The 24388-nt window shown below is 43.7% G+C and overlaps 1 protein-coding gene across 1 annotated transcript; it reads left to right on the forward strand.

Moving 5' to 3' along the window:
- Positions 1-602: 602 nt before the first annotated feature.
- On the forward strand, positions 603-22630 carry HEBP1 (heme binding protein 1). The gene is made up of 4 exons (XM_037846404.1): positions 603-759; positions 9262-9400; positions 11016-11196; positions 22024-22630. The coding sequence occupies exons 1-4, from the start codon at positions 682-684 to the stop codon at positions 22193-22195; spliced, it is 570 nt and encodes a 189-aa protein (XP_037702332.1). The 5' UTR covers positions 603-681; the 3' UTR covers positions 22196-22630.
- Positions 22631-24388: the final 1758 nt, after the last annotated feature.

Here is a 24388-nt window from a genome sequence, read left to right on the forward strand (position 1 = left end):
TAAAACGGACTGGAAGAAAAGAAGAGCTAAGTAGAAAATTAGTTAATATGCTTTTACAGTCATCCAGATGATAGATAATGGGGGGGGGGGTGTACAAACTAGGGTATCTTTCTGTGGAGTCGGCAGCCAGGGACGTGTAGAACTGGGAAGGGGAAGGAATAATTGGGGAACTGGGGGACCCTGGCCCAGAACCTTCGGGAGAGGCACACGAGGAATCTGGAGGCCCCTAAGTTTGGAACTTGGATACTCGAGCGAGGACGCGGAAGTAGACAGAAATAGCAGAGGCAAAGAATTCTTGTGGGAAATTCTCCCCCACAGCAGCCTAAATCCTATACGCAGAAGAATCTGTTTCCAGGGTCTCCGAGAACAGATCAGACTTGGTGTAAGGGCGAGTGGAGCGGGGCAGAATGGGAGGCGGGGGGTAAAGGCGGCTCCAGGCCGGCGACCCTGCACCCCTTGCTCCCCTCCGCCCCCGGGACCCCAGCGGGCAGCCCCCGGGTGGCGGAGCGCGGCAACTTCTCCCCGCCCTGCTCCCGCCCTAGTGGCTCGACCGGTCCGGCCCTAGGCCCGCCTCCCCGAGAGCGCCACTCCCTGGGCGGAGTCCCGGGCGCCCGGCCCCGCTTTCCCGCCACCCCTACCGCCCTGCGTACCCCCGTGCGTCCGGAGCGCCGCGGCGACACCATGTTGGGCATGATCAAGAACTCACTGTTCGGGAGCGTAGAGACGTGGCCTTGGCAGGTTCTGAGCACAGGGGGCAAGGTAGGCCCGCAGGGCTGCCGAGGACCTGAAGGGAGCGCTGTGTCCCGCCCCTCTCCTGCTCCGGGCGGGACGGGGATCTGAGGGACGGGTGGGGAAGGAATGTGCCTCCGAGGTGTGCATTGTGGTTTCTGTCGAGAACTCGGCCCTCGGGAAGACTGGGAAAAGCTCTGTAATGCCCAGCATTTGGAATGGGAAGGAGGGGAGTAAGAGGTCCGGTGCAGCGGGTCAGAGGGCACGGCTGGGAGGAGGGGGACATAGAAGTGAGGTTGATTTGAGGGAGAGAATCCCAACTTGGCAAGTTGGACCTCGCCTGTTGAATGCATTTGTTCATTTAAATAGTGCAAGATTTTGTTTGTAGAGACAGTCAATTTCAGAAATGACTGACAAAGTCCTTGGCCTCCAGAAACTCCCAACTACTGGAGAACTGAGCATGAGAGAACAAGATCTATGATGCCTTAGAGGTAAAGTGCAAAGTCAGAAGCACGGGGAGAGAGAGGAGTAAGCAATTCTTCCAGGGGGCGTTGAAGAGACCTTCGCAGGTGTGTTCTGAGCTGGGCTTGACGGATGTGTAGGAGTGCGCAAGTGTGGCTTAGAATAACAGACATTTATTCTCTCAGTTCTGGATGCTAGAAGTATGATGCTAGAAGTATGCTAGAAGATGTTGGCAGGGCCATGCTCCCTCTGAAGACTTGGGGAAGAATCCTTCTTGGACTTGTTCTAGGATCTAGTGGTTGCTGGCAATTCTTGGGGTTCCTTGGCTTGTGGCTGCATCACAATAATTCCATCTTCCCCCTGTCTTCTTCCCTCTGTGTCTGTGTTCAAATTTCATTCTCCTTTCTCTTACAAAGACCCCAGTCATTGGATTTAGGGCCCACTCTAATCTAGAATGACATCATCTTAACTCAATTATGTCTGCAAAGACCCTATTTCCAAATAAGATCACATTCACAGGTACTGGGGATTAGGACTTGAACATATCTTTTTGGGGGACACACTTCAACCCATTACAACAATAAAGAAGAGCATGTGCAAAGGCTCAGGGCTGTAAAATTGCTTGTTGGCCAGTAGAGCTCCCAGAGTCCAGTGCCTAGAATACAGGATGAGTGAGGAGGCCATAATTGCTATATTCCCACCAAATTTACCTTGGTGCTAACACCTGCAAATTGGCCTGCCCCTGAAAATAAGGAGCCTGCTACTAGATTATGTCCTTCTTGCTGGCAGGTACAGTCTACAGTTTGTGGCCGAATACCTAGCTCCCAGCACAGTGTCTCATTTGTGAAAGGTCTATGTGGTTGGGGGCCCAGCTTTTCTAGCAACTGTAGCCAGAGGCCTGTCAGTTCATCTCGCAGCATCTTAGTTTCCCCAGTTGTACGTAGAATGAGAAGTTTGGCCCTGATCAGAGGTCACAAATTCAAATGCCTACAGTGGCCCAGGAGAATGACTAGAAATAAGTGAAGCTGGCTGTTTTAGACTATAGGGCTTGGTGAGGACTGAGGCAAATTGCAGAGAGAGCCCAGGTCCCCATCCAAAATGGACAACTCCAGCCAGGTACCGCCATGCAGCAATGAGAACCAGTATTGCCAAATCTGGTATTTTCAAGAAAAGCCAGAAATCCACATTCTTCCTGGAAAATCAGTTTAATATTAATTCATTGATAGTAATTCATTCAACAAAAAACTTTGTTGAGTGCCAACAATGTAATCCTCCCTCTTCTAGATAAAGGAAATAAAGCAATGAACACAACCAACAAAGATCCCAGCCCTCACGGAGCTCATAGTATAATGGATAATTCACAGATAAATAAGTACAACATATCATGTATTGGATGGTAATCAGAGCTGTGAAGAAAACCAAGCAGCAAGGGGAAGTATAGAATTGGGAGTGTTGACTGTAGTTTTGAGTAGGGCAACCCTGTCCGTTGTAGCAATTGGCAATTAACTAAAAATAATTGTAAATTAAATACTGCAGGCCAAAGGGTCCTGTGTTGGGCGCAGATCATGCTTCTCTGCCAGGCCAGTCTGTGGCCTCCCGCCTGGATGACCTCTAGGGTCCCTGTCAGCTCCAGCACTTTCGTAACCACCTGTTACCCACAGCTCCCAGAGAACTTTCATTTCTGCAGTGGATTCAGGCTCACCTAGACTTTTTGGGTAAATGACGATTGCAAAACAGACCAAGGGTCTGGGCCAGTCCATGGCCTGTTTGCCCTCAGATCCTTCCCTCGCCCATCTGCTGTTCTGCCTCTATCCCGGGGTGGGGGTGGGGGTGGATATGGGGGGATGCCCCCTCTGTTTCCCAGGTTCTCACATCACCTGGCTCCCAACTCACTTTAGCCAGTGGGAGGCACTGGTGGCAGACAGGAGGGCAGGAAGAAGGGAGAACCCAGGGTATTTTCCCTTTCCTCCTCTGTCCCTGTCAACTTCTCTCTGTGGCTCCAGCTCCTGCTGGACAAGCCACCATGGTTCTGTTTTCTACCAGGTGACCCAGGTACCTGAGCTCAGGTAATGAGAAATCCTTCCTCCATCCTTCCTAGGGTACTTACCAACCCTGGGCTGCCTCACTGACCCCTCTTTGGCATCTCAGCTCTTCTAATAGCTATGCAACCAATTCCTTGCACTTCCTCCTTCTAAATACTCCAGTAGTTTGTTTCCTGTTAGAACCTTATTGATACAGTGCCAACTGCCACTGATTTGGTGTCTCTAGGGATAGGTGCATCTCCCTGATAAACATCTTCTCTCAACATTTGATGGGAATATGGAGTCATATGAGATCTTGTTACCAGGCTGGAGCAAACCATTTAATCTGAATGAACCCCAGTTTCTGCAGCTGTAGAATGGGTATAAAGTATCTTTTCTGCCTACTTCTATAAAACAGAAAATGTTTTATAAACTATAATACACCATACAAATGTAGTAATATCATTATGCCAGAGCTCAGCTCCACTCTTGCTTATTTGTGGCTACAGGCAACTTACTTAACTTCTCTGACGCTAATCATGAGAGAAAATAATAATTTTTATTTTATGAGATTGTTTTGAGGTTTAAATAAGATAACCAATTATAAATCATTCAACAGAACACATAGCACTTGGTTGGTCATGGCAATAGCAACTATGGTTTGGTTACTTAACCTCTCAGCCACTCAAAATCCTCAAATTCTTCAATTGGAAAACAAGAATGACCGTATCTAAGTGACAATTAATTATATATTCAGAGATAATTGTACACCCTTTTAAAAAATATACAAATTCAGTGTTAAGTGTTTTCAAGAGTCTCCCCCTGAACTTGTCTCCCTTACCTTGGAAAGAGTCTGGGTCAGAAACCAGTGCCCACTCTCCTGGGCAAATGGATGGCCCACAGCATTCCCTGTGTAGCACAGGCTTTGGGCTCAGCAGATGTTCAGGACTGATTCTGTGTACTTGGCAGGGAGCCCAGGCTATCAGGTGCCTTCTGCATTGCTCAGGAAGGGAGAAGGATACCCAGCTCTCTGTGTTGGATGTGGTGGTTGTTGCTGATCCTCAGAGCAGGACTGATATTAGTAACTGACATCCTTAGGGGATTTGTGTCCAGCCTGTGCACATTGGTTAGGACCTGAATGCCTGCATTTGAATCCTGGCTCCATTGCCTTACCTGCACATAGCTTAATCTTTTGTGCTTCATCTGAAAATGGGGATAAAAGCAATTGGTTCTTCCTAGGGATGTTGGAGGGATTGAATGAATGAATGCATGTAAACTGTTTAAAATAATACCTGACACATAGAAAGTGCTTAGTTTGATTATTAACAGGATTTTTTTGTCATGAGAAAGCTGACTTCGAAAATCAGCATGTAACCCACCACATCAGGTGGCAATAAAAAACCGAACTTGAAGAGGACCCTGCAAATCCCATAGCAAGAAGCATTCTTGCACATCCTCTCTCTGATAACTTGAACTTGACCAGTATTCCCACTGAATGTTGAAAATTGGTGTTAGTGGCCACAGGCCCAAATCCCCATCTGGTAGCTGACTGGGATCATGGGGGCGGGGATATGGGGGCAAGGGGCACCATTATCATGTTCCATGTAATAAACAGATGCAGTGAGGACATTGTATTTTAAGAATGAAGACTGTATTCATTGAGATGCCTTATTCACTGCAGAGATAGAGAGAACTCCACTTAAATCCAGCTCCCTGAAGAACTAGAATGGTTTCGTAATATCCATCTCTGAAACCTAAATTTTCACAGTGTTCCAGTGGCTCAAATGAGGCGCTGTGGACATAGATGCAGTGAAAAGAGGTAATGCCTGCAATAGAATCAGTTTAAGACATTCTGACCCAACTTTTCTCCAGGATAGATGTAATTAGACTATGATCTCCTCTCTCTACCCAGCTATGGCTGTTGTTTCCTTGTCATTAGAGTAATACCAGGTTTCATTCCCCAGCCCACTTGCCCACTGTATCCAACAGTTCAACAACAACAACAAAAAAAACCTTAGCAGTGCCTACTATATGCAAAACAGTGCTAGAAGCTGGGAGATATGGTGGGAACAAAAGAGACCGTCCCTGTTCCCCTGGGGCTTAGAGTTCGGTGAGGGGGAGAGAGGTTCAACACATCATTGTTTAATTGTAATTACAGTAAATATTTTGTTGTAAAACGACAAGGGCCTATCAAAAATATCATGGGGAAGCTGTTTAAAATTAGGCTCCCCTCTGAGGCGGTGACTTTTATCAGATGAGTAGGGGTTAATCAGGCCAAGACAGGAGAAGACTCCAGACAGAGGAAGCCGCAGGAGCAGAGGTGCTGAGGTGGGAATGATTGTGGGTTTTGGAGGAAATAGCAGAAGGCCAGTGGGGAGGCCCTGCAGGTGTGGCTGCAAGGTGGATAGCTGCTAGGTGGTGCCTGGACCATCTGGGCCAGGTTAAGAACAGGTGAACGAAGACCCTCAGGAAGGGGATCGGTTATGATTAGATTTATATAGAATGTTCTCTCTGCGTTGCCTGGGCAATCTCAACCTGATTCACATCTTTGGTCACCCCTTATGTTGACAACTCCTTACTTTATATCTCTGTGCCAGTCTCCTCCTGAGCTCCAGATCTGTGTGGCCAGCAGCCCAATGCACAGTTTGCTCGTCTGTAAGAGGAGGTGGATGAACTGCTGGATATCTAAGGGCCCCTCCACATAGAGAGCTTGATGTGACTTTTGAAGATCATAGGTTGGATGACTGGGAGGAGGGGAAAGAGGTGGAGCTGAGCAAAGCCTTAAAGGATGGGAGACTTATACGGGGGCCTTAGGTCTCTGGACCAAACAGGATGCAGCCTTTCCTTGCTGCAGACTTTGTGCCTGAGAGCACAGATCACCTGTACCATTCCCCCAGAGCAAAATCCTGAATTTAGATCACAAAGGTCAGTTGAGCTCATTTAGGATGGATGAAACTGGCCTGCCATCAGATCATCTCCACTAGACTGTAGGTCACAAAATCCAGCTCCCTACAGCCGCCTGCGACTTCCTCTGGGATCTGGCCCTTGTCCATCTCTCCCGCCTCCTCTCCTGCCATGCCTTGCCTGACAGTCTTTGCTCTACCACAGTGAACTACTTGTTTCTTCACCCACCCAGTGCTGTTCTTAACCTCTCTTCTTTTACTCCTGTTGTGCACAGAACCTGGAATCTCTCCCCTAAGCTATCAAGGGCATTTACTTCATTGTATAATAATTATTTATGTAGTTCTTCTCACCACCCAACTAGACTGACCGTATTATATTAATCCCCAAAACTTTAGCAGAGACTTTCAATAAATGTTTATTCTATGAGTCAGTGCATCAGTGACTGAATCTCCAGTTGGGTAATCCGTAAGTACCTCAAAGTCAGCTTAACCTAACCACACACCCATCCTCTCCAAACCAGCCTAAGTATCCTCTTCGTATTCCCAAGCCATCCTGGCACTCACCACCCCTTAAACTTATCATCAAATTATAACCTGCCTTCCTGGCTACTTCTATTAGCCATGTACCCCCTCATGCCAGAGACCACGTCTTTCATCTCTGTATCACAGCACCTGGCACAGGGCTCAGCGTAGAGTAGGTGCTCAGGAGTTGTTGCCTAAATGGATAAAAGGAAGAAAGAAAGAGCCAGCCAGCTCTTACTGTTAGATTTTCCATTTGTCAAGGAAGTAGCTGAATAAAATGATTTATTATGCCCCTGTTCTGAGTTTGACATGTGCATACCATGTCTGCCCCAAATAAGTAACTTATTGGCTAAAGAGAGAAGCCAAAATGTTCACTTCTTCCTCTATAGCAGTATAATGTCTTGGGAAGGTTGTTAGACTGAAGTCATGGGACTTGAATTCTCATTCCAACTTCTCCATTCAGTCGCTGTGTGATCTTGGGCAACTCAGTCGCTCTGAGTCTTAGTTCCATCTTTGATGCAATTAGTTGGAGGAAATGAACTTTAAAACCTCATTCAGGTCTGAAATTCTGTAATTCCACAGTGGGATTTCTGGAATTTAAAATAAGTAGCAAGACTCAATGGGGCCTCCAGTATAGGGCAAGTTCTAGAATTCCCTGCTGTGGCCCACAGAGCCAGAAAAACGCAAACCACCCCAAGTTTACATGGCACATTTTGCTTTTGAAAGGCTCTTTGGAAGTGTCAGACTCACAGAGTGGAGGGCCTCACAGCAGTCCTTGCAATTAGTAGGCACAATGTCCCAAACTCACATGGCTAAGCTTGGTTCTTGGTCTGTTGCAATTTCCCCTACACCATATAAGGGGAAGTATACGGAATCTGTAATCAGGGTTTGCTTTCAGATTTCCCTCGCCTCTGTATCATGCCAGCCTGTTTTGTTTTTATATGGATATATGTGAATATTAAAAAGTTGAAAGATTTTTACAAGCTTTTTAAACCCATATCCCTTTTTATAAATAAAATCTACTCTCCTTTAATTTTGCATTGCATGGTGGTACTGTGAACAATTGATTGTATGCTTTGTATGACTGTATGGTATGTGAATATATCTCAATAAAATTGAATTATAAAAAAATAAAAGAAAGAAAAAAACAAATGAGTTTTTTATATAAATAAAGTTTTTTAAAGTGTGTAAAAAAATTTTTTTACATTGCAAAACAATAGCTATTTTTGCTTTCCAAATATAAAATGTAATATTAAATATACTTTTCCAGATTATATGAGGTACTCACAGCTCTACAGCCCTACCCTCCTCCAGAGATTCTTTATGACTGCCTGGGTGGCAGTGGGGGGATCACACCCCCATCCCTACTTGAGAATCCTCAGACTAGAATGTGACAGGAAGCCTTGTTTGTCCAGCCTGAGATAGCTAGATCTTCTATTATGTGTCTATTTTTTATAATGATTAGTAGGAGAGGCAGCTCCTTATCTATTGAGCATCTAATATATACCTCCATGGTATCTGTCCACAAAGACTTCATAGTAGATTTTTTCAAATTGCGATAGTGTTCCTTTACCATACTGGGAAATTAATATAGACCAAACTTTTCTTCTTTCAGTGGAATAGAAAAAAATTGACTAGATTATAGTAGAAATAGAATTAAGTAAGATAGAAAGGAAAGGAAAAGTCTTAGAATGCAGCCCAGCCATAAGGGTAAAGTATTATTTTATGAAACTGCTTTTCAGTCATGATGGGTCATGACATAAAAATGTATTTCTTGTTGTGGATTGTGCTTTTTTAGAAACTTTTAAAACCACTGCCCAGGATTTCTAGGAATACAAAATTATATCATATGAGATGTCAGATGGCAAGGGGGAGGAGTGGGAGGGAGTGAAGGAAAGTTGCATGAGTCTATAATGAGTTATCACCAGGGAAAGGCTGATGACCTGAGGACAGAGGCCCCAAACAGGGAGGGGGGATTTGTGTAGAAGAAGAATGTAACTGAACATTAAGGGGAAAGGGTGTATGATTTGGTGAGATAAGAGGTGGGGAGAGGGCATCATAACCAGGAGCTCAGTGTGAACAAAACTATTAGTTCTTCAATCTCAGCCCTGCTACTAGAATGAGGCTTATCCTGGGAGCCTTCAAGTTTTGTGGGATTTTATTCTTGTTACGTTTCTTTTTTCCCTCCCTTCCAATTTTTCCTTCTCTTCTTCTGGAACTTCTGTTATTCTCATGTTGGCTTTCCAGGCCTGATCCTCTGATCTTCTAACTTTTTCACCTCTTTGTCTCTTTATTTGATTTTCTGGGAGAGTTCCTGCAACTTTCTCCCCCAACCTATTGACAGAATTTTTCATTTCTGCTATTATAGCAGTCTGGGGTTTCATGGATACAATATCTTCTCTTATTTCTCTGAGCATATTAATCATATGGAGTTTTCTTCTGTTTCCAGCATGGTCTTTACATTTGTAGGAATCCTAGAATCTGTTTCTCAGGGCCTTTCCTACTGAGTTCTGCCTCTTCTGCACTGTCACTTGTACCCAAGCTCATTATTGATAGACAGTTCCTTAGCTGTTTGTGCTCATGTATCTGGACTCTTCTACCTTCTGGCTATTTTGTGTCTCTAGGAAGAAGTCTCCTATGAAGAAAGAGTCTGTGAAGGCGGGAAGTTTGCCACAGTAGAAGTGACAGATAAGCCTGTGGACGAGGCTCTGCGGGAAGCAATGCCCAAAGTCATGAAGTACGTGGGAGGTACCAATGACAAGGGTGAGTATCCCTGAAGGACGTGGCTCTGGTCTCAGAGGCAAGCTTTGCATGTCTTATTTCATCAGTAAAAAACACAAGGGCAGGACCACAGGCGTCTGTTACTACCCGTTTCAGCAGCACGTGAACTCCCTGTGCTTCGTGGCAAGTTTATCACAGGAAGCACTGGGAAGACCATACTGACGTCAGCCCACTTTGGGGTAGCCCTGTTTGATCTTACAGAATGCATGCTTCTCTCCCAGGTATGGAGCCTTATGCTCTAAACCCTGCAGTTCTTCTCATGTCTTTAGGTTGGCTGACGAGGCGAGGGGCACCACAGGATGCCAAGTGGCAGGGCAGGCCAGCATATGACTTGAGACCTCCACCCCCAGGCTGGAAGCCCCCAGCATCAGCCCCTCATAGCTCAGATTTTAGCAGGCGTGGAGGCTCAGCGAACAATGAGTATGGCAGGTTCTGGTCTCTGTTCTGGCAAATGATCAACAGGAGAGCTCTGAGAGTTCTGGGCTGCCCCTCCCTTGGAGACTTGGCAGGCAGCCCATGCTAGCTGCCTCCCCTTTTTTAGAATGATGGGCCTGAAGCTTTGTGTAGATGCACCTGTTAGTGTGTAAACCACATTAAATATGAGCTTGACTCTTAAGAAGCTCTCTAATTTGGATGGCAATTTTGGAATCACTGCAAACCAAAACTGGGTCAGAAAGCAGGGTGAAAAACTAGGTGTCACATTTAATTTTTAGAATATTTCTCAAGCTGATAACATAGAAAGTTAAAAGCTGGCATTTAAAAAAATAATTTCTAGAGCCAAAGTAATCAGGCTTTAGAAAATAAGTTGACCAGTAGGAGGTCAAGAATAAATCTTTTCTCCTTCTTAACTCTTTGTCACAGCATCATTTTAAGAAAAAAAAAAAAAATTTGTATGTATATATATAAAAATGATATAACTCATTAAAGAAAATCTTGGACATAACAATACAGCACCTCTAATCCCTTCATTCTAATATAGTCATTATTGTCTTTTGAATGTATTTCTTTAGGGCTTTTTTAATAGCCTTTTTAAAAATTGTAATCATAGTGTTAGTGCAGTTGTATATCCTGCTTCTGTTATTATTTCATAATTATTTTCCACTGTTGCTAAATAGTATTCTTAAGCATGATTATTAATAACTATATTATATTACATCTTAAAGATGTATATTAAGACTATCTTAAACTTATTCCTATTTTGAACATTTATGTGACTCCCAGTTTTTCACAGTTACAAATTCTGCTGCAATGAATATCCTTATACCTGTAGCCTTTTTCATACTTCAAATTATCCCTTTCCAATTGATTTTTTTTTTTTTTTTAGCTATGAGGTCATTGGATACTGATACATTCATGGTCTTGGTATACAATGCCAAAAATTTTTTCCAAAATATCTGTGCCATTACACTCCTATCTCCAAAGTTAAAATTAAAAAGTGTTTGTGTATATCTGACTATATATTCTATACTTGAAATGTTTATTATTAATTTCAAGAACAAACAATACCATCTTGGAAGAAGAATGAGGCTGTTAGATATTCCACAGGAAAGTTCTGTTGTGAGCACCTCCTTCACTCTATATATTTTCATGTTTTCAGGAATTGGAATGGGGATGACAGTCCCTATTTCCTTTGCCGTGTTCCCTGGTGAAGATGGTTCCCTACAGAAGAAATTAAAAGTCTGGTTTCGGATTCCAAACCAGTTTCAGAGCAACCCTCCAGTTCCCAGTGATGAAAGCATTAAGATCGAGGAGAGGGAAGGCATCACTGTCTATTCCATGTAAGCAGATGATCCTTTAAGCATCCATGGGTGGGGCTTAATTCCCTTAACCACCTCTGAACCATCTCCAGCGAGTTCTGGCCTTGAGTTTATATCATTGATGATTTAATTTAAATCAGAAATACTGTGTCCTGACAGTTTCTCACTTTTAATTTCTTCAGCCTTAGCACACAAACATTTTAATTTTATCTGAATTTGACAGTTGCCATATTGACACATGTAGAGAGGATATCCTCTCAGCCTAAGCTGAGCTCTTGCATTAGCCATAGCAGGGTGCTGGGAGAGTCAGAGAGTATCGAAGTTGAGCTGTGGTTTGGGGTCATGGACACATGGGAAGCCTAAAGGCTGAGGATGCCCGTTTTCTACCCCCACATTCTCTTGGATGCCAGAAGAAGGTTCATAGCCTACAGTCCCAGGAGCAAAGCACACATCCACCCTATTGTCATGTCCAGTGCTCAGGACCTCGTTTGGGGTCATGTTCCCTTGACTGTAGGAAATAGCAGGTGCAAATGTTTGCATGTTTTTATCCTTTGGGGCCCCTACCTTTCCTCAGAAACCAAGCCTCTTGTAGATGATAGATGACTCCCCCTTTGTTAAAATCCTCATATGTGTCAGGCACCAAACCAGGTACTGGGGAGACCAGGAGCTTTACCAGCAGTGACCGTAGGTGAGGATTTGGTTCTGCTCTAGAACAACCTTCTGAGGAAGTCATATACAAATAATCTTGCCCTGGACAAAGTTTTGGTCCACTCCCATGGTCCTCCAAACTTACTTGGTTGTCCTGCTCCAACTCTGTACCTGAGGGTGGGGCAGCTTTCCCTGAAGCCAACACGGATGCTGAGAATAGGAGCTTGGCTACTCTGGCAGCCCTACACTGACCAGGCCGATATCAAGGCCACATACCTACCCACAGGGCCCTCAGAGGACAGTGAGAATAATGCAGCTGGGCAGGCAGACCAGAGCCTCCAACCCTGTATTTCAGACTTACTAATATTCATTGCAGAGGCTACAGAGAAAGCAAATGATAATTCAAGAATGTCTTTTCCCAGGGCAGAGACCAGGAACATAATTTAAGGAGGCACTCACTCTTGGGTGTTGATCTTGCATTTGCATAATCCTGAGAATGAGGACCTCCTTAAATTTTGCACCCTAGGAGCCTTGCTTGTCTCACCCTCATCTTTTCATTCTCTTTCCTGTGTTGTGGGAGGCAGCTTGGTGTAATATAATGAATCTCAGCTCTACTTCTTACTAGCAGGAAGATGCTGAACAAGTTAATCTGCCTCTCCATGACTTAGTTTTCCTGTCTAAGTGCTGATATTAAACCTTATAGGGTTATTGTTAAAGAGTATCTTTCACTATTTACTAAGATACCGTTTATAAATTGTTTAATGATTATGACCTGTAGTAGGTTTCAGGGGCCCTCTTAATTCATAAGGAGTTAGGTTGATATGATTAAATCAATTCACATGAGGCTTCAACCAGATGTGACTAGTTTCTAATTTATTTTTCCAGATCCAGAGTAATGATTTTTTTTATTTTGTCTTTAACCATTTTTTCTTTTGTCTAACTTTTTATTATGGAAATTTTTAAACTTACAAGAAAATAGGTTAAGAGAGTGAATGCCTATGTACCTATCACTCACCTTCAGCAGTGATTAAACTCAAGGCCAATTTTGTGTCATCTGTACCCTCCCTACCCAGCCCCAACCTGGGATTATTTTTAGGCCAACTCCAGACATTATATTGTCTTATTCATAATTATTTCACTGTGATTATTGAACACATTTAAAAAAATATAACCACAGTACTTCATACTCCTAAAATATCAGTTGATAAATCTTTTAAGCTTTGTTAATCTGTACCTTTCCTCACCACCACACCTTTTCATTTTTCCTTGCCATTTATGAACCATTTGTCCTATTGTTTCCCCCAGTCTGGATTTTGTTGATTGTATCCCAGTGCTATTTTAACATGTTCCTCTGCCCCCTGCATTGCCGGTAAATTAGTACCTAGAGCTAAAGGTGTGATCAGATTCAACTTTGAATTTTCAGCAAAATACTTAACATGGGTGGTTTGTGTACTTCCATCAGGGACTCATAATTTCTGGTTCTCTCTGTTTCTGTGATGTTAGAGACCATGGATTATCATTGCCTAGATGCCTTGTTTCCTTAGGGGTTATAAAATGGTGATGTTCTCTATTTCTCCTTCTTCATTTATTAACTGAAACACTTTATAAAGAGAAAGTTCCCTTCATCTACTGTTTGGTTTCCTTGAGGTTTAGAGCCTCATAGAAAGTCAGGATAACTGCTTAAGACTTTCTTTTTATTTACCAGTTTTCAGAATAATTTAGTTTCCTAGCATCCTCCAAAGGTGGTCTTTGCTTTTCTTTTTTTGGGTATATTATAAACATATGAATTTAAATTTATTCAATGTATTTTAGTCCTTTGCAGTTATTCTTATTGATGCTCAAGTTGTTCCATCTTTGGTCAGTGGGAGCCACTTCAAGTTGGCTTCTTAGTCCTTTTGACATGTCCCTGTCTTTGGTAACTTCTTGCTTTCTGGTATGATATTTCAAGCATATCTTGACGTTTCTTTCTCTAGAGTTGGAATTAGTCATTTCTTTAAGGAACCCTGGTTCCTTGTGATAGGAAAGGGTTTCTATTAAAAGAGTACCATTAAAACCATGTCTGTGCTTTTAATTCTCCTTTTAATTCCCTGAAATCTAAACAGATGAAAGTCCTTTTTGTGGTGTCTAGCCTGGCTCAATGAATGTTTTTTTGAACCTAACGTATGGTCCTAGCTTAGCATAGATCATTCCTCAAGTAGCCACTAGATGTCACTGCACGATCAAATGTGCATTTACAAGTACCCTACAGTACTTTCTGTTATTTCTGATTCTGTCCCAGGCAGTGTTAATGAGACGGTGGAAGGCAAAAATACGAATTAAAATATACAGTGAGTGCATTAGATGACAGAATTAATTCTAAAAAATAGAAGCCTTGCAACCTTAATTCAGTTGTCTTTTTTATGGTGTTGTAAAGGGAAATCCACAAAAGATCATAAATTAATACATTCAATAGCAGTAGTAATTACCAGTGCCTTTTAGATGAATACAATGCTATAGGGGGAAAAAACAACAATCCCTTTCCCAAGCTAAATACTATCAGAATATTTTTAGTATTTGCAAGAAACGAAAGAATTATCTTCACATCCTCATCCTCCTTCTCTGTTCTGTAGAGTCCACTAGGTTAGAGCTCAGCCTCCTTGGCCCATTTCAACACTGCATTCTCAACAGAGACCAACTGGAGGAGAGGTTTGATGGTTTTAATGAAACTTTGATAGTTTTACTGAAAATGTCTGGGTGGGAAGGAAAGAACAAGGGCTTCCTAGTCAGGTGGACCTGTGCTCCAATCCCAGCTCTACCAGTTAATGGCCTTAGGATGTTCTGCACGATACAGAGCCTCTCTGTGCCTCAGTTTCCCCATCTGTAAAATGAGGGTAAGAGTACCTAGCTCACAGGAATGTTGTGAGGATGAAATATGATAATACCTATAGACTGCCTACACATTGCTAGACATGAAGTAGACACTCAGTAAATGTGAACTCATTCTCTTCTTGACTTCACCTCCTCCAAGTACTGGATCAAGTTTTGGTAGAGTTAACAACAAAAAATCAAGTTACTACAGGTGCACTTGGGTCTGAATTTCAACCCTAACAGTTATAAGCTTTATAACTTTGGGCAAGCTTTTTAATCTTTCTGAGCCTCAGTTGCCTCATCTATAAAACTGGACTTAAATAATGCATTTGTGCATATTCCCAAGGAGTCCAAGGCGGTCATGGGTATGAAAGGACTTTGTCAACTGTAAGGCACCTGGGATTGCGGGTGTCATTTCTCTCTCTAGATGACCATGCACTGACTGAGGCCACTAGCAGCTTTGGAAGTTTGGCCCAGAGGAAGAGAAATTTGGAAGAAAGAGCCCAACCACTAAGCCCGTAGGGGGTTCCCATATTGCAGGCTAGGAAGCCTGTAGACCACTCTTGGCCCAAGTTCCTAGATAATTCCAGCACTCATCTTAATAACTGGAGGTTTGGGCTGAAGGTTGAGGTGGTACTGCTTGGCCCTCTCAGCTTGCTCAGCACCCACTTGTTTTGCTCCCTCACTTCAATTTAGGTCCCCATTCAAAGGTCATCTCCTCAAAGGAGCCTTGCCTGACCCTTCTGTCAAAAGTAGCACTAGTCCTTTCTTATCCCCTTACCTTGCTTTATTTTCCTTTACATCACTTGTCATCACCTGCATTACATGTCTGTTTGTTCATTTATTTTATGTCCTCTTCCCCACTAGAGTGTAAGCTTCCTGGGAGCAGGACCTTTGTCTGAAGTCTAATAATACCAAATAAGAAGTTGGTAAATGGATAAATGAGTGAAAGCCTTGCATTTCTCCCCCTTGAATACCTTAGTTCCCTCTAATAGTTTCAGCTATCACCACTCTGTCAGGAACTTTCCAACCAGACCTCAGTCCAGCTCCTTTGAATGTCCTTTCTTCCCATGAGACTCAATGTGGGCAATAAGGCAAGGCCATTAACCCATTCATTCATACGTTTTGAAAAAAATATATATATATACTATATATTTTTATATATTTATATATATATATATATTCATTGTTCCCTTACTCTGTACCAGGAACTATTTTAAGTGCTGAAGATATAGCAGGGAAGAAGAAAAGTCCCTGTCCTTTGAAGTGAGAGAAACAGACAAAAAACAAATGTCTCAAGATATTTAAGGACTTTGTTGTTCCAGCAACAAAAACTGGTATCTATGAATTGAAATGACAGGGAGGCAGATTTCTACACAGAAATAAAAATGTTCTGGCACAAGGTGTCTGACAGTAAAATGGGCAGGTAACAAGGTAGTGAGGTCCTTGTCCCTGGAGGAATTCAAGCAGCATCTGATAGACGTGTGACAATATGCAGTATAATGTTTGTGTTAGGTGGGAAGTTTGGTTCAATCAGACAAATGTTTATTGAGTGTCTCTAGTATAGAAGCCACCTCTCAAAGCCCTACCAGTGATAAGATTCTGTGTCTAAAACCTAATTAATCACATTTACCCCCATAATGTTTCCTGCTCTGTTGGTCAGTTGCCCCATCAGGCTTTTACGAGCTTGTTCTTGGAAGGGGCTTCGGTCACCATTTCTATGTGGTGGATACCCAAGGCAGTGGATGCCCAAGTCTTGTGCTGCCCCTTCTCCCAAGCACCAGCCCCACCTTTCCAGCTCCCCAAGAGGCTTCATCACGTAAACCTCCTCAGGTATCTCCCAAATCAACATGTCCAAAATGAAACTCAGATTTGCTCCAAGTCTGATCCCATTTTTGTTTTCTTACCAAAGGTACCTCCATCCTCCTCCCACCCCATTCAAATGTTATCCTGACTCCTCCACCACCCCTCACAACTCATTATTGGCCAAGCCCTAGATACATCCTACCTTTCCATCTGCACTGCCCTAGGCCTTCATCATCTCTTACCTGAACCTACCTGAACTGTTGCCATGACCTCCTGATTGATTTCTAGTTCTCCAACCTCTGCTTTCTAAAGTGTCGTTTTATCACCTCCAGCTCTCAAGTTCAGGACCAATCATATCACCTCCCCCCACTCAGAAACTAAGCCTCAAAGGAGGCTGCTCGGCTCTGGTGGTGGACCTCAGGCCTGCCTCTGACCCAGGCACGCATTAGAATTGGGACCAGCGCCCGAGGTAGTAATGAAAAGCTCCATTCTCACGGGGAGGGAAGTGAGTAAACTATGGGTTCCCGAATGTTTCCCCAGGCTGTAAAGCCTCGTAAAGATGCCTGACTGTGGCACTTACTGCCCTCTACTGCACAGCCCTACTCCAGTGTCCACCCCATCGCAGAGTATCCCACAGCCCACCCTGTCCCCATCGACCTGACTTTCACTGCACACCTTTGCTCATACTTGTTCAACCCCTCAACCCTCCTTGCCAGTCTCTGCCTATTGGAAGCTCCATGAGGACAGAGATTTTTGTCACACTCTTCACTGTGCTACCCCCAGCACTAAGAAGAGATGCTCAATAAATTGCCTAATACCATGTCCTCCATAGCGCCTCCCACCATGTTGTAAATCAGAATCCATCTCTCTCTGTTCACTGCCCCCAAAGCCTCCTGTTTAGACCTTGTACCTCTACTCTTATGTTTCACTCTGCCCTAAATAATCTTTATGTATGTTTCTGTCCTGACCATTAGATTTATGTCTCTCAAGGGTAGAAGATGTCTTTATCATCTTTATAGCTCTTAGCGGTGTCTAACTTGGTGCTTTGTGTTTAGTGAGGTTCAGCTCAATAAGTATGGTTCCACCTGAGTGAATGAAATATTTAGTTAAGCCCCTTTCTCTGTTTGAGATTGTCAGCTCCTAACCTTATACTTTTTTTTTTAACTCTTGATGTTTTTTTTTTATTAGGGAAGCTGTGAGTTTACAGAAAAATTATGCAGAAAATACCGAGTTCCCATATAGCCCCCTCCCCATTATTAACTTTTTGCATTGGTGTAGTACCTTTGTTAAAATTGATGAAAGAATACTATCATTGTACTATTAACTGTAGTCCATAGTTTGTGTTAGGGTTCACAGTGTTGTACAGTCCTATTGGGTTTTTAAATGTTTATATTCTAGTAACAAATATACAAAGTCTTATAGTTCTTTTGCCTGGCATAGCAAACACTCCACAAATTTGTGTTGCCTGTTAAAGTTGTGGATAAAGTAGGATGGTCATTCTCAGAGTCTTTCCACTTCTCTTCCTTCCTTAGTACCTGCCTACACCAGCCATCCCGGAAAGATTATGATTTTTCATCTCCTTGGAAACAAAGGAGGTTTTTTGTATCTGTTAGCCCTCCTCACTGACTCATGCATCATCTTCCAGTCCTTTCTGACTCTTCCAGTTCCTTTTAGTCAGCTCCCCTTGCGTTTCTGGAATCCAGGCCATGTGTGTCATTCCTCAGTTCCCATGGTAACCAAATTCTTTTTTTTCCCCAGTGCTGGGCTATGATACTGGGGAAGATGAAATACAGTGCCCTAGAGAAGAGCTGCTTTGAAGATGTTGATTTATAGACTTGTTAACAGGCTTACAAAAATAATGCATATACTTCCTGTTGATTTCCTCTGAGCAGCTCAGAGCGCTTTACAAGCAGTACTGAACTCACACTCAAACACACTCCTGGAGCTTGGAGAGCTGTGGGCCCCGTGTTGTTATTCTCAGTGCACAGCTCGGAAGCCGAGGCAGGGGGGAATGCGGCAGCGTGTCTGTGGACACCAGCTGAGTCGGGCAGAGCTGGGCTTCCTTCTTCCTCCAGGGCTGTGTGCCTGGTGGGCATGGGTTTTCTGGCTTGTTTGCGGGATTGTGGAATTGGGCCTTGGGCGAGGGGTTAGATGGGCAGTGAGGAGAACACATGTGTCTGTTTCCTGAAACATCCCTGCTCTGGTTGTTTCTAGTAGATTGCTTCCATGATGAAGCAATAGGGAAATTCACATCCTCATTACAAGCATCTCAGTCAGCCTGGGAATGAATATAAGTTGTGAATTTAAGTATCTCCAAATGATCATGGAGGACCACACATGGCCTCCACATCGCTGCCTTCTGGCCTCGCCCTTGGTGGTCCAGGCCTCCAGCAATGCTACGTTCCCACCCCACCCCCCACGGCTACCAGAGGGTCCTTTCTGAAACAGCCCCATCATGGCGGTCCCATTTGTAGATGCCCCTTTGCATCCAGGATCAGGTGCAAACTCCATAGCCGGACTTCAAGGCCCTTCCCAGTCTGGCTCCAGTCAACCCACTTTTCCTGTTTTGATTTCCACCACTGACCCCTTAGTTTGTGCTCAGGTGTATATTATGTGAGTGAGTGAGTGAGTGAAATGGGGGTAAATAGACTTATTTAAATACTGAACTTGCTGATAGGTCCTAAATCCTATCATCTTTAGGTCCATCAACCTGAAGACAGTAACTGTTATTGTTTATCCCAGAATTGCTCATTTATTCAAGGCGTCTGTTAGGGTCAGGCACTGTGTTATGTGCTCAGGATACATCAGTGAACAAAAAGTGACAATGAAATTAGGAATTATTGATTTTTATAAAAAAATATATATAGGCTCTATCCTTCCCTTGTGGAGCTTACATTCTAGCAGAGGATACAGCCATAAGCTACTGAGCATAGTAAGTAAATTACACAGTATGTTAGCAGGTGATGTGTTATTTTAAAAAGAAAAAGAAAAATCTGAACAAAGGAAGAAGGTGGGAATGGGGGTGGAGTGTCGGATGGTGTTCAGGCTGCAATATTAAAATAAATAGGTTTTGAGATTAAGCCTAACTGAGGAAGTGAGAATTGTTCATCGAGCAGGTTCTTTATTATTAGACTCTCTTCCTGGATTCATGATATTCCTTTATAGTTTATCACCATGTTATTCACCTTGGTAGTCAAAGAATTGAAAGGCTGTGCTGAGTGAATTGCAAAGGGGTAATAATAGCTGCTGCTTGTGAGTTTACTGCATAGCAGGGGCCAGGCTGAGCCCGGGGCACCGCCTATTCTCCTTTAATCTTTACAATGCCTTCTGCTATTGATGCCATCATCCCTGTTTAACAGCTGAAGAACCTGAGGCTGAAAGGAATTAAAGAATCTGCCCAAGATCCTGAGCTAGAGAGTGACAGAGCTAGGATTTGAGCACACCCAGTAGCATTTTTACCTCCAGCTGGCAAAGGAAGGCATTTGAAAACCATTCTTTTGGACCTTTCCTAAACAAGTAACGTAAGGAGCTACCTATCTGTTTTCACCAAGAACAATTAGCATCAAAGCATTAGCAAACTGTGAGCCATTGATTATATACTTTGGATGAATTGTATGGTATGTGAATATATCTCAAAATTGCATTTTTAAAAAAGCATAAGCAAGAGCTGCAGAGAACACCCAGCACCTGCTACTACATCCAATATCTGATTCGTTTCTCACAAGTGGTTTTCAATATAAGAAGTTCCTGGTAAATAATTCCAGTGTGTTAAAGATTTTGGTTTCCTGTCATTTGATCCTCAGTGAAGCTAGAGCTCAACTTTCTTTATCTGCCTTATAATATTTCTTCAGTTTATTTGAAGAAGTCATCCTCCTCTACTCCAAATTGGTCTCAGCTTTGACCATGTTCAGTAGCTGTTGTCTAGACAGTAGGATAACCAAGTCCCTTAAATATGAAACCCTGGGTGTTTTCACGGCAGTAACCCCAGAATCAATGTGCAGAATGCTTGCTGAGCATGACTAACCACTTATAAAAGAGCCAAGCATGATTCATAGAACCCCACCAAAAATAATACATTCGGCCTAAAATTGGTCTATTGCAAATTCAGACTTTTGAGTCATAAAGCTCATTAGAAATGGGGGTGTATTTGACTCTAATAAAGATTCCAGTACCACCCAGATTTGGAGTGGTAAGTTTAGGGTAGACCACAGGATGAATTTTGGGGCGTAGGCAGATGACGTAAGGGAGAGAAGAATCATGTTGAAAAGAAAGGCTTTCTTGCTTCTTTATCTCCACCTTCCGCCATCAAGAGAGAAGCGTGAATTAGGAAAGGTCTCTTAGTAGAAAAAGAGAAGGCACTCGTGATTCAAACAGAAGGGATTTATTAGCAGTGATTTCTGTACTGGGAGCATGCTTACAGCTTGCGTAGGGCCTTTCCCAAAACACTCTGGGGCCCTTGCCTTTGGTGACTGTTTTTTTGATGTTGTTTTGTTTTGTTTTGTTTATTAGAGAAGTTTTGGGTTTACAGAACAATCATGTGTAAAATGCGGGATTCCCATTTGCCACCCCACCACCAACACCTGGCATTTGTTTCAGTTGATGATAGCACATTTTTATAATTGTACCATTAATTAAAGTCCTTGGTTTTAACTTAGAGTTCACAGTTTGTGTGGTGTAGTTCCATGGATATTTTTTAAAATTTTTATTCTGTTACCATATATACAATCTAATATTTCCCCTTTTAATCATATTCAGATATATATTTCAGTGCTGTTAATCGTATTCACAATGTTGTACTACCATTACCACCATCCATTACCAAAACATTTCCATCAGTCCAAACAGGAGTCCTATACATTTTAAGCTTAACTTTCCATACCCTATCCACTGGTACCCTGTATTCTAGATTCTGGCTTATTGTAATTGTTTCAAATCGGTGAGATGGTAGGTGCTTTTTAACAAAGCTGCCACCGTATCACTGCTGTGGTGTGTTCAAAAATTACAAACACTCAGCTCCGGTGGAAACGTTAGCTCCGACTCAGAGCTGTAGCTCCACCCTAATACCCTGTGTCCTCCATCCTTCCTCAGCTGGCAGCTGGTGACAGAGAGGCAGGAAAGAGGAGCAGCTGGGGCGGTAGAGGAGCTAGAGAAAAGGGGAACGGCTCGGCCTTGGGGACAGTCAGATTAGCAGGGTACCATCTCTTTGGGAAGTTGCAGGAAGGAAAGGGACGCTCACATTTAATGAATGACTACTGTTTCAGGCCCTGCATTAGAGCTTATCACATCCATCATTGCCTTTAATACATAATGACCTTAGAGGAAAAAGAAAATATATCCCAATTTTGCAGGTGAGGAAACTCAGGCTCAGAGAGGTGAGATGTACCTTTGGCCAGATCCATCCGCCTGGAAGGTGGTGAATCCGCAGCTTACCTTGCACCACACTTGCCTCAACAAGAGTGGCATGTGACCGCTTTTTGTTTAAAAAGATCCCCCCTGCCCCAGAGGTCTTGTCTTTTTCTAACCAGCCCTCTGCTGGTGTATCCTCAGGCAATTTGGTGGTTACGCCAAGGAAGCCGATTACACGGCTCAAGCCACCCAGCTGCGCGCGGCCCTGGAGGGCACGGCCACCTGTCGGAGTGACATGTATTTCTGCACCGGCTACGATCCTCCCATGAAGCCTTTCGGGCGGCGCAACGAGGTCTGGCTGGTGAAGCTGTGACTCGCTGAGCCGAGCACGCCCTGGAACTGAGCCGTGTGCCCGCTGCCTCGCGGGGGGCAGTGCGCCTCAAGTTCCACCTGCAGCCCCAGCCTAACCAGCGTCCCTTCAAAGCCAGTTACTGCCAGCTTCCGGAAGTAAGCACGTTACTGTGCGCTGAGGCTCTTTTTCTCCTGGTCGGAAGTCACGTGGCAAGAAAGGCAGCATCCTTTTAATTGATTTAGGAAATTCCGTGATAGAAAAACCCCAGCAGCATTTTCCCAGCTCTCTGAGTCACTAAAAACGTATTATTATTTTTTTTTTTACATTGTTGAATTTGTGTTTTGTTATTAAGGGGAAAATGTGATTGGTATGTGATTTTCATCTGTCATTTTTGTAAGACCTTTGTCTAAAAAGAAATTGATAATAAAGTTCTTTGGCTTACAACGCTGAAACAAATCCTAAGTTTGACTATTTCCAAGGTTCTAGGGTCTTGTAGATGATACATTCAGGAGTAATACTGATCATGTTTCCTGTAGCAGGAATCCTACATTTAGTGCTCCAAAGTCCTCCAGAATATAAAGCTGCAGGTCAGGGTAGGAGGACGTCTGTCACATGCTTGAACACCCCTAAGTCGTAGACATTTTACCGAGACCGTTTTGTAGCGAGTCCACAGTTAATGGTTAAGGATCGTGCGTGTTTGCAGCTTCTGTCCAGGGGCCGCAAGAGCAAATGGAGAAAATTACTGCACAGACCACCATGGAGATGGGAGATTTGCCAGAAGGATTTATTCAGTGATGAGGTGAGATTAGGAAAAGGTGGGGCCCAGTTTCATTCTCTGAAGAGGACAGAGTAAAAGAAACCATCTGCAGTTCAGCCTGCAGAAAAGGAAAGGGAGCCCCAGGCTGTAAGAGGGAGGTGGGGGCAGGGGAGCCTCTGAGCTGGAACGGAGTGTGGATGCCTGAGGATGGGAGAGCGCGCGGGTCACGGGAGAGGCGTGGAGGGCACCTGGTTGTCACAGCTCTCACCAGGGCCCTAGCCCTGCCCAGGACAGCTGGAAAGGGCCTCCATGGGAAACCCACCTTGTCCCCCAGCAGTACCCCTTCTCAGGGGACTACATGAGCTGTAGGGCAAGGAAGAAACAGGAAAGTGGGCTTTAATCCTCACCACGAAGGGATCTTACTGAATATAAAGTGAGGTTTCCTAGGAGAGGAATGAGAGCTATTTAATCACCTTTGCTGAAGGCCCCTACGTGGGTCACCCAGTTACTCGACACACAGACTCTGCAAGGGAGGAACTATTAAGACAAAGAGCTGGAGGGTCCCCAGGTTCACACACTAAACTCCAGGCCAAGACAAAAAGCGTAGCCACGGGGCACCCCATGGGGCCTTACATAACACCAAGGGGTTTTTATTTATCCTAAGGAAAATGAAGTGAAGGGCTTTGAGCAGGAACATGAGACCATCATATTGGAGAATTCTGTCCTCAGTGTGGAAGATGGATTGGAAGGGGATGTGACTGGCACTAAGGGAAGCAGTCACAGACTCTAAACGAAAAACAGTGATGGCTAAATAGGGGTCATGGTGATGGGGATGGAGAGAAGAGAACAATTTGGAGACATCAATAGGATCAACAGCCCTGGTGACTGACAGGTGAGTGAGATGAGGGAAAAGGGGTCTAGTACAATGCCCAGGATTTGGGTTTGGGCAAGTGGGTGGGTGCCACTCACCGAGGGGGCTCAGAAGCAGGTTGATTGGGGGCAGTGCCCCCAGGGGGCCCTTAGGCCTGTGGAACCCCTAACTGGGACTAGCTGGTGGACGGTTGGATGTAAGGGCCTGATGCTAAAAAAAAGAAATCTAACCTGGAGATATATGTTTGGATGTCATAAGTATATAGATGGAGTGGTTGAATTATGAACTCACCCAAGGAAAGGCTACAGTAAGGAGAGAAGAGAACCCAGGTAAGAACTAGAGGAACCCCAATCTTTATGAGACGAGCAGAAGAAAAGAACCTGATAAAGATCAAAAAGAAATGAACAGTTTGCTGCCTGCCCTATGGAATTTGGACTTGTGCATTCCCACAGTTGAGTGAGATACTTTTATAAAATCTTGTATTTACCAAAAAAAAAGAAGGAACTTGCCAGTGATATAGGAAGAAAATTAGAAAATCAAAAGGGAAGAGGTCATTGGGGAGAGTTAATCAGTAAGTGTATCAGTA

The sequence above is a fragment of the Choloepus didactylus genome, chromosome 8 (genome assembly GCF_015220235.1).
Source record: "Choloepus didactylus isolate mChoDid1 chromosome 8, mChoDid1.pri, whole genome shotgun sequence".
Lineage (NCBI taxonomy): Eukaryota > Metazoa > Chordata > Mammalia > Pilosa > Megalonychidae > Choloepus > Choloepus didactylus.

Coding starts and splice junctions, on each gene's coding strand:
- HEBP1 (XM_037846404.1), top strand. CDS start 682: ATGTTGGGCATGATCAAGAACTCACTGTTCGGGAGCGTAGAGACGTGG. Junction 9,401..11,015: donor GGGAGGTACCAATGACAAGG/GTGAGTATCCCT, acceptor TCATGTTTTCAG/GAATTGGAATGGGGATGACA. Junction 11,197..22,023: donor GGCATCACTGTCTATTCCAT/GTAAGCAGATGA, acceptor GTGTATCCTCAG/GCAATTTGGTGGTTACGCCA.